Source organism: Daphnia carinata, chromosome 4 (genome assembly GCF_022539665.2).
Source record: "Daphnia carinata strain CSIRO-1 chromosome 4, CSIRO_AGI_Dcar_HiC_V3, whole genome shotgun sequence".
Classification (NCBI taxonomy): domain Eukaryota; kingdom Metazoa; phylum Arthropoda; class Branchiopoda; order Diplostraca; family Daphniidae; genus Daphnia; species Daphnia carinata.
The window spans coordinates 3,792,120-3,801,897 of record NC_081334.1 but is presented as its reverse complement, the minus strand read 5'-3'; the positions used below and the strand labels follow the sequence as shown (position 1 = coordinate 3,801,897).

At 39.7% G+C, this 9,778-nt stretch overlaps 1 protein-coding gene across 1 annotated transcript; it reads right to left on the bottom strand.

The window, feature by feature from the left end:
* Positions 1-1,759: 1,759 nt before the first annotated feature.
* Positions 1,760-9,547, bottom strand: LOC130694311 (organic cation transporter-like protein). The gene is made up of 14 exons (XM_059495014.1): positions 9,403-9,547; positions 8,167-8,394; positions 7,149-7,334; positions 6,812-6,952; positions 6,403-6,513; positions 5,743-5,984; positions 5,637-5,653; positions 3,992-4,290; positions 3,808-3,917; positions 3,452-3,666; positions 3,142-3,323; positions 2,593-2,765; positions 2,242-2,490; positions 1,760-2,164 (listed from the first exon to the last, which is right to left on the bottom strand). The coding sequence occupies exons 3-13, from the start codon at positions 7,284-7,286 to the stop codon at positions 2,244-2,246; spliced, it is 1,875 nt and encodes a 624-aa protein (XP_059350997.1). The 5' UTR covers positions 7,287-7,334; positions 8,167-8,394; positions 9,403-9,547; the 3' UTR covers positions 1,760-2,164; positions 2,242-2,243.
* Positions 9,548-9,778: the final 231 nt, after the last annotated feature.

The window sequence follows — 9,778 nt, the reverse complement described above, 5'->3', positions numbered from 1 at the left end:
TTTGAACAATAGAAAACGAAGGTCGCTAGGGGGCATCATTAATTTTTAATAATGATTTTATTGTGTATCGTTTAGCTTGTAATGCAATCCTGTTCAAGTCGTGTTACGTTGACCGAAAATACCCCTAATTATAGGGGCTGATTGATTCACTAGCATAAAAAATTTCACCCTAATTCTATCATGGACGGGAAACTCCTGTTTAGCTTTTCCTAAAAGTTGGCGGGAAACCGGTGTAAGGAGGGGGGAATAAAAATGGACCCAATGATGTAGTACGTTCGAGATTGCCTCAGTGGAACTTTAAATGTTTTTCGACATCGTTAAGGGAACAACGACCGATTTTTATTCACCTTGGCAAAAACACATAACTTCAATTCTCGGATATCGCGAATTGGCAAGTCCGGAATATTTAATGGGTAAATATGCATGTTATTTCGTAGCAATTCCTTAAAATCACCCAAGCCCAATCTTTTGGGGAGTAAGCATTGATGTGAAGTACTTTAATAGTAGTGAAGCCATTTCTGCTTGTCTGGATCAATGATTCGAAATTAACGAGTAGTAACTAAAAGATATAGCCGTGCTAGAGAAGAAGGCCGTTCATCTCTGATATGAGAATATTTGTGTAGGCTAGTCCATTTACATATAAAACTGCTATGAAATCATGATCTCCATGCGAATTTATTTGATAGACCAACGATCATAACGTCGTCTGCAAGTTTTATGACGGTGGATGTTGTTCCATTAATTCAGATTTATTTTACTTTATTTAATGTACGTGTGATGTAAAGCATTTTTTTTTAAATTTTTTTTTGTAAATTTATTATTTTAGAAAAGGAGCCCATCTCCTATGCCGTCAACTACCTTTGCTCTATCTTGTGGCTTCACAGTTGCAAATGTCAAACTTGTGGCGAAGTTTGAGGTGGTATAATCATCTCGCTGCAGGCACTTATCTGTTATGGTCAACTGTTAAATCAATAAGTTAATTCAAATTTAAGTTAACAAGCAATCCAATCTGTACAGTAGTACATCAAATCCTTTATAACGAGTTCTAAAGAAGAACACGTACAAGAAATCGAAACACGTGTATTTAGTTGCTGTACCATCGACAGCTTGATTTACCAAAGGTCACAAAATGAATAAGAAGACAGAAACAATTCAAGTGATATAAAGTAGGAAATTAATTTGCTCTAGACCAACATGGAAATTTCTTGCAAGCCGGTATTCATTTCCTGATAAATATCGATTATACAGCATGTAATTAAAAGTTAACTTTTATTTCATACCAATTTGATCCTCATCAGCAACTTTTGCCATTTTTTTTTACAGGCAATTGAAATGGTCTATTCATTTTACGTCTGCAAGTAAGTAGAGAAATAACACAATCCTAAATTATATCCTATAAATAACTTTATTACGGTAGTTTCAGAAAACTACTTTGCGTTAATTGAACCCAGTGACATTAGAACAAAAATTGCTCCACGTCAACACATTTCCATTGGTTTAACGCCGCATTGATTCCTAAATCATCTTTATACTTGATGTCAATAACTTTGGCTTATTGAGTTGCTTTCAGTTTCTCAACAACTTCATTCGCCAAGTTATCGTCTGTTATGTACGAAAGACCCTTCACATAATGACAATTTTCGATAAAAAAAAGATTGACGATCGTGCCGGAGAGGAAATAAAAACGAAAAAAAAAAAAAAAAAAGGAAACCAATAACGGAGCCAAGTTATCCGCTTTGTGCACACAAACAACAGCAAGTCATCAAAAGTCTCATACTCATTGTTTATATCTTTTTTTTTTTAATCTACAGGCTATAAGTTGTTTATCCACGCATTGCTAACGTAATAACAGCTCCCACATTAATTCAGTTTTTTTTTTTTGAGCAGATCTGGAAATGCAATCTCTTCTGTATCTTTCGACACTAGTAGACTTGTGCTGCGTATTCAACAAACAAAGAAGAAAATAGTCTAGAAGACATGACTTGTTATGTGTGCCAGCAGTTATGGCGCGTACGCGCGATTCAGAGCCATCATCGTTCGTTCTACTTGGACAACCTTATTGTGAGAACCCATTTGAAATCGTTCGTTTATACGCCTGTCCAACTTGCGGGAAAGGGGATCAACGCGTACATCCCGCAGAGAGTCGGGAGGCACAAATGGATGTCTAGAATGAAGAAGAAGAAAAAAAGGAACCGTCAAAACATAAAAGAAAAATTCTAGCCTATTCTAGTTGAGAATCACAATCAAAATCGAGTGGTCTGATTCAAAAAAGATGGATTGCTGCTAGCAAAAGAGTCATTCTGGCAGCCTTCAGTCTGCTGTCTACGAGGAAGAGAACCCGTTTCTTGTTGAGATTTTCCAAGCTGACACGGTGGATGTGACAGGTCCTTGACGTATCGACGAGCAGAGTTGACGCCCACAGCATCCAAGGCTGGTAAAATCTTTTTAACGTTGTCGACATCGTTCAATCTTCTTCGACGTTCACGACGCCTACACGGCAATCGAATAAAGAAATTGACAACTTGATTGTATTACATCACGAAAAACTTTAAACAATGAATAAATTGACTAAAAGAGAAAAAAAAATGGTACTTTGATAGGCACGGTATGTTGAAGAAAGATTGCCCCGTTCCAAAATGTTCAGCATCGGCGACTGATTCAGGCAAATTTTGATTAGCAGTTTCCGGTAAGAGAAGGCAAACAAGTCCGCCAAAAATGGATAAAGCACCAAGCACAATGTACGGCAACGTGTTGTAATACGTGCTCTAACAAAAATAATAACAGATAATGTTTAACGAAAACTAACATTTAAATGATTTAATATCTACAGCTATCTACTAAAGAAAGCAAACAGACGACATACATAACCAATATTATCATTTCATTATTGTCGCGGTCTACTATATATCTAAGACATTCAGTCCAGCTAAGCAAAAAAAAAAAAAAAAAAAAAGGAGTGGATCGATAGCCCCCCGGAGGTCGATTCAAAATTGCAAAAAAATACAAGAAAGAAAAACAGTGAGGGGGGAGAATGACGTCCATAAATAGTTAAACAGACTGCACACGTCAGTAGTTGAACTATTTTGGCGGGGTGGGTTATTATTATAGAAACGGTTGGTGTCAGTGTTTGCAATACGTTACCAGATAGAGGATGAATGGAGCGAAGAAAGTGGCAGCGTGCCCAGTGATGTGGACGACGCCGGTCCCTTGGCCGCGCAACTGCGTCGGGATGAGTTCCACAGTATACTGCAGGCCCGTATTCATGGCGATGGTGATAAAGAAGCGACTGGCCATGGCCAGAACAGTCATCATCATTGCCCAGCCTAATAGAAGATAAAAATAAAGCGACGTGACAGTGTTTGTCTTCTTTCCTTTCTTTTTTTGTTTCTTGGGAACTGCCAGACGGCCAAAAAACGGGAGGGGGATGCTGAAAAAGAATGCGAGTTCTTACTCTGGGGAACGAGTCCGGTGGCGATTCCGGCCAATCCAGCGCAACCGAGGGCCAACATCAGAGTCCAGCGCCTTCCGAGTCGATCGAGCGTGACGACGGGCACTAGATCGGCCGGCAATTCCAGGGAGCCGGCCACGCTGTTGGTGATGAAAACGCTATAGGGCAAGATGGCCAAGGAGCGGACGTAGCCGTCGTAAACCACCGTGATGACCATCCTAATGTTTTCCCGTGCGTGCATGGTGTCCGCGATCAATACAAAAAAAAAAAGAAAAGAAGATAACACAATAATTCAATGCATAAGGAAATGTGTAGACCCCATTTGAATCAGATATCGAATTGAAAAATGAAATGCTTACCACGTTAACGTGATGATGAGAAAGCGTTGGCGCATCTTTGGCGAGCGAAAGAGATCCATCCAATTGGTGGGATTCTCTTTTTCCAGCTGGTACGTTCTCAACGTTGCCGCCTATAATTCGTAAACTTTGAATTGTTTTTAAATGGCAAGAGATAAGAAGAAAAGGCAAATGGGGTGGGCCTTACTTGAAATTCCTGGTAAATGAGCGGATCGACTGTTCTCTTGTTGATACGAGCGCACTGCTGCAGCGTCTTGAGCGTCTGGTCTGATTTTCCCTTGAGGACGAGCCATCGTGCGGATTCGGGAACTAGCCACCAAGCGACAACGATAATGGCAATCGGAGCCGAGGAAATGATGGAAAAAAGACGCCAATCCGCCAAAGCGTAAGCGATCCACGGCAAACTACTAGCGCCCAGAGTCAGGAAAATAGCCAAGGGAACGTTGCCCACTATCGTTCTTTTTTCAGGACCGACGTACTCCATCACTGAGCAAAAAACAAAAGGGCGGAAGCAAGCGATTTTTTTTTAATTCCTGCCTCTTTATGTTTGGTTTTGTTTTTTTTCGTGCAAGTTTGCCCGTTGCGTAGAAACGTCATTTAACGCGGAAGAACAAAAAAATGCGGGAAAAATAAACAAAACAGTTTAAAAGCGATTTCGTGGAGAAAAGGCAACCCACGAAGAGGACAATGTGAATCCAGCAAAACGGAGGGAATGAGATTTGACGATAAAAATCTTGATGTCGGCGGTTACAACGCATCATCGCTTCAAACGCTCTCTGACGTAACAAAACTATCCAATAAATATCGATTTTAATTCCCCATTTCTGACGTATCCAAAAAATACTTTAGTTTAAAAAAAAAACGGTTGGTCACTCTACATTCGGCAATTCCAGGGAAAAAAAAGCCCAAACTTTTGATACAGTTTCTATCGATCGATATACGCATTGTTACCAAATTGAGCGTAGAATCGGAAACTGCGTAGGAAATAAGAGAAACTATTTTCGGACGGCTCCCAAAACGCTCCCTCAGACTTATTTAGAAAACCAGTTTATTTTTCTTTTAAAGATTATTTCCTACTATCCCTTCTTTCCACCTACTACACTCCATAGATTTCCCCCTAGCGTTGAAAGCTCGGCTAAAAATGGCGAAATCGAATCACAACAAAAACATGAAAGAGAATCAACGGAGAAATAGACAAGGCTCTTCAGCTACTATCAAGTTTAGTTTAGCCGTAGTCGAGAATCGTTGCCGCTAAACTTAATCACCGAGAGTAAAGAGCAAAGTACCAACAAAAAACCTACTGTTCAATCGCCCCCGCAATGTATGCTAATTATTATTACCCTAATTAGGGAACAAACAAAAATGGATGACGGAAAATCTTTTGATCGTTCAACTATTTCTAGTGCCAGTCAAAGCGAATGCGTAAAACTCTTTGAACAATAGAAATTAGCGCACGTGAAGAACTACAAAAGCTTACTTCTGCTACCAAGTTCAATGAGAGAAGCCAATTATATTACGCCCCCGGTATTTTTTCAAAAGCTTGACGACGAATGCGAAACGATAGAAACGGAAATCGACAGGCTTTAGCGTTTTGTCCGCGACGCACAAAACGTCATACGCAGCCCCCAGCTTTGCGTCTATTCAAATATCTCACTTTGGAACGTTTCTGTTGAAAAGGATCATCTTTTAATCGGCTTATTCCGCCCCCAATCCATTCCCTCCAACACCCTCCTGTAAATATGTTATTCGATAACTTTCAAAATCCTTCGTTTCACCGTTTTGAAAAAAAAAAATAAACTTTTGAGTACGTAATAATATCGTAACATACTTACAGATAATGTACATCATCCTGGACAAAAAAAAAACAAATTCAATAAATAATCGAATCAGAACGGTGGATCAAAGAAACATCAGTTGACATTTGAATAATCAACTTACATGTAATGGAGATCATAAGCCATGCCGACGAGGAAGCGGCAGACGACGTAATCGACGAATCCTTTGGCAAATCCGGTAGCCACGCCTGCGCCGCACGCCAGTACATTGCTCATGATCAAGACGGGTAATCTACCATACCAGTCGGCCAATAAACCAAAGAGCAGACTGCCGACGATGGCCCCGACGAAGAACATGGCTTGTGCGAAATTGGGTCGCCAGTCGTCATCGCAGACCCAATTACTCTAAACAAAATGGCAAATGATAGAACATCAAGTTTCATTCCGGGGAAAGACAGGCACAAAAGAACCGGACATTGAATAGCTGAAAACCCCTTTGAAGACGCCAAAAAGAAAAAGGCCGAATTTCATTAACAGAACCGACATTAATCATTTTGGAAATGGTCAACGTGGAAAAAGGAAAAAAAAAAAGGACTAAACTAACAAAGTTAAAACATCACACAATGACGCAATTTCATTCTGCCCCTAAACAGGAAATATCAATTTCAAACATCTAATCAATTTACGAAACTTTATTGGCCAGACTTTGGCCGAGTGGCTTTCTGATTAAAAAAAAAAGAAACATTTCTTTAATTCTCCTTGATTTAAAGCCTGATTAACAGACGACCAAACTAATAATAAAAAAAAGTGTGGAGAATAGAACCTCAGAGACGATAGTGTGATACATGCCGCCACTCAGGTCATAATCCCAGCCGTCAGTAGTTGAGCACGGTTTGGTAGGCCACGATGAGTTTGGCTGTTCCGTCACGTCCATCTGTGCCCGTGTCGGAAAGAAAATGAATGTAACATCAAATGAGAACTGACATCAAAAGAAGCTACATTTATAACGCTGTAAATCAAGTGGGGCAAAAAGAAAAAACACTGCGGAACAAGCAAAATAAAAGAAGTTGATTAGACAAAACCAATGACGTCAAACATAACATTTAACACACTACGAGTTGAATGCCATTCAATAACAAGACGTGACGTTAAACGAACTGATTTTGCCGATAGCTCAACTTGAAAATTTGGCCATAAAGTTATTAGATGATTTGCACTTTTTAGTAGCCTACGTGAGTGTAGTTGACATCAAACATGCGACACCTGCTGTAGGCCAGCTCACCGTCGCGCAGCTCCAACGGAATTGACAAATTCCGTCGATCCAATAAGTCCAAGTTGCTCAGTTCAGGTACCGCGCACCAATGTTCTGGTGTCTAGTCAAACAAAGTAAAAATGCAAATAGAAAAAAATAAGCGAAGGTCCAATGTAAACGTGGAAACAGGAGAGTCTCTCCCAGCTGAAAGAAAAGACTAAGAAAATATTCTTCAAGTAAACACATTAAAAGAGTCCCAGCGTCTGGACGTCTAATGGATCGAATCTTACGGGTATCCAATAACAAGAGTCTGATACCAAAGTCTGGTAGATTTGCGCCATGTAGACGACAGCCAGGAAATAATTGACAGGCAGAGATAAGAGCAAGATCCTCTTTTGGAAGGCGCCGAAACTGCCCACATGAGGTAAAATGTCGTCGAAATCTTCAATGGCCATTCTTTCTTTCGCCGATTTCAATTACAGTGTCCACTATTTTCTTCTTTCCTATTCAAGATTAATTGAAAAAAAATTAGTTATCGATCTTCCAAAGGTCGTTTTCATCCATCCTTCACGATGTCTAAGCTCAGAGGGAGTAAGAGCTATAATGAATGTACACAAATTAATCCCCGACCTAGAGCTTTGCTTCCAATCACGAGACTTGCCTGTAAATAGAACATTCTTCTTTTTAGGTCTGTTTGACAGTAACGTCCAGTCAGTAATGAAGTGGCATGATATCTGGGAAGCTCACACGAGCCACAGTCCTCATTATGAATATGACTAGACAGATCTGTGGCGCGCCTACAGCGCAATACGGAAGTATTAAAGGAGGCACGTATTACATTTGCGGATTGCAAAAGGACGATAGTACAGCCCTTGACATTAGCGAAAAGGCATGAAATTGGGAAGTTTCAATCGAGCCACACGAGGAATTAGAGAATTATTGAAAGGATTTTCCATTGTACGCTTCAGTTGCCGTTCCATCATAACAAAAAGTTTCGTTGTCGAACTGATTGATATTCACAAATAGGATAAAGGGGCGAATCTCTGGCTGCATCGGTATTGACATTCCTTCACATATTCAGCGCCAGACTTATAGTCAAAATCGGCGGTTGCCTAATTAATCTGAATTCTTCCTCCCCATTTCCTTGCAATCCACTACATTCAGAAAAATTGGAAAAATAAATAAAAGGAAAAATGGAATTCAAAATCGAAATACTTAAAATCCTCCACCGGTAGGTTTTTTTGCATTTCTTTTAATACTCGATCGTGATTCTTTTTTTTCTCCCCGGGTTCATTTGATTCCTACTTAATCCAGATGAAAAAGAAAACGTTTTACCTTCTTTTTGTATGAATCAGCTGTTTTCTGCTACGTTCGCCGGTACACAAGTGAACGTCCTGTGGCCTTGTTCCGTGGGCAATCAATAGGGGTCGGCGACACGATGCTCCATTACGCTTCCACGATAGTTTGGAAGCGGGGGAAAGTAAGAAAATACTTGGGCCGGTTGTGTGATGAGCTGCTGATTTTTTGTTTATCTCTCCTTGGGTTAGTACTGCCGACTTGCAACTAGATCAACAAAATGGACACGAAGAAGATCAAAGAGTGATTCTTACACAACGTCATGGTGCAAACCTACGACAGAGAGACTCCGCCCTCCTTTTTTTTTTTTACTCCCAACGGCAAAAAAAACATGTTCTATTCACAAAGAAAACTATGTAGACAGCCGCATAATCCTGACTTCCATTCGTGATGTAACAACTTTGTGACTTAAAATAAAAAATTGAAATTTTTTTTTTGTCTAAGATTCATGGCTTGAATAAACAACCATCTCTTTAAGAAAACAAAAGCAAAGCATAGGTGTTACATGATTGAACCATGACAGCTGAATGGCATTTGATTTAAAGCCGTGGTTACGTCTGAAACGTGACGAAGAATCAGCGGAGCAAACTTGTTAACATGGCAACCGGTGTATCTGTGGCAAATAACAGACGTAAATTTAACCAAATTGGAATGGATCGGTGCGAATATTGCCAGGCTTATGGATGGGTGTGCTATCGATTGAATGTTATTTGCTTCACTGGGTTTCTCATAAGCTTTCACTTTCACGGCATGTACTAATTGGGAATAAATAAAACAATAGAACTGAAAGTGGTGAGAAACGAATTGGATGGAAATAAATGTCCCAGTTATCGAAATACGCGGAAAACACCACGTGTTTGTGAGTGGGAAGAACACGCGAAGTGGGATAGCAATTACTTTTTACAAATCGAACGTCAGACTAAGATCGAAGGAGTAAAATACAAAAAAAAGGAAAGCAATTGAAACAATAGATGAGAAATGTTGAAAACTTAATACGGGGAAAAATGAAATCACCAATATGTAGCTCATCTATTACATTTCATCTGAGTGGAAGTTGGTCTTTGATTGAAATTATGCTGTGTTCAATATCAAACTATCTGATCGAAATTTGCATCTGGGAAAGTTACAAAGTGTTACATCATCAACTGATCAAAAGTGTCGAAGCCTGAGGCAGCATGTTCCAAAAAAAATACATTTCATATGGAATAGACTTACCGATTGTGTTGCAGGCGATGTTCCGAGTCCAAACGTTTGTTACCATTCACCTGGCTAACAAATGGATTGAAACGACACAAAAGGTGTCGTATATGCTCCTGATAGTTGAGATCACAGGGTTTACCTTCTCATCGGCATGGTGAGACTGGTTGAAAATGGTGACTGGTCGTTGGCCGGCAACAAGAATTGAGTTCGTGTTTACATCGCAACGTGTAACGTTGCCGGATTTCTTTATCTCGATCGCTGTTGCAATAAATTCTAGGTCAGAAGTAGAGAACTAGAAAGCTATGCTAAAATCTGGGAATTATTTTATTTTCGTATTACTTGGGAAATTAATTCGCAATTTATATTACGGTAGAAAACAATAACGACTAAT

What these genes read in the sequence shown, in the direction of transcription:
- LOC130694311 (XM_059495014.1), bottom strand. Translation starts at nt 7,286, where the DNA reads ATGGCCATTGAAGATTTCGACGACATTTTACCTCATGTGGGCAGTTTC. An exon ending in TCATTTACCAGGAATTTCAA is followed by an intron (nt 3,918 to 3,991) that starts GTAAGGCCCACC and finishes TACGAATTATAG; the next exon opens with GCGGCAACGTTGAGAACGTA. An exon ending in CACCGGACTCGTTCCCCAGA is followed by an intron (nt 3,324 to 3,451) that starts GTAAGAACTCGC and finishes ATCTTCTATTAG; the next exon opens with GCTGGGCAATGATGATGACT.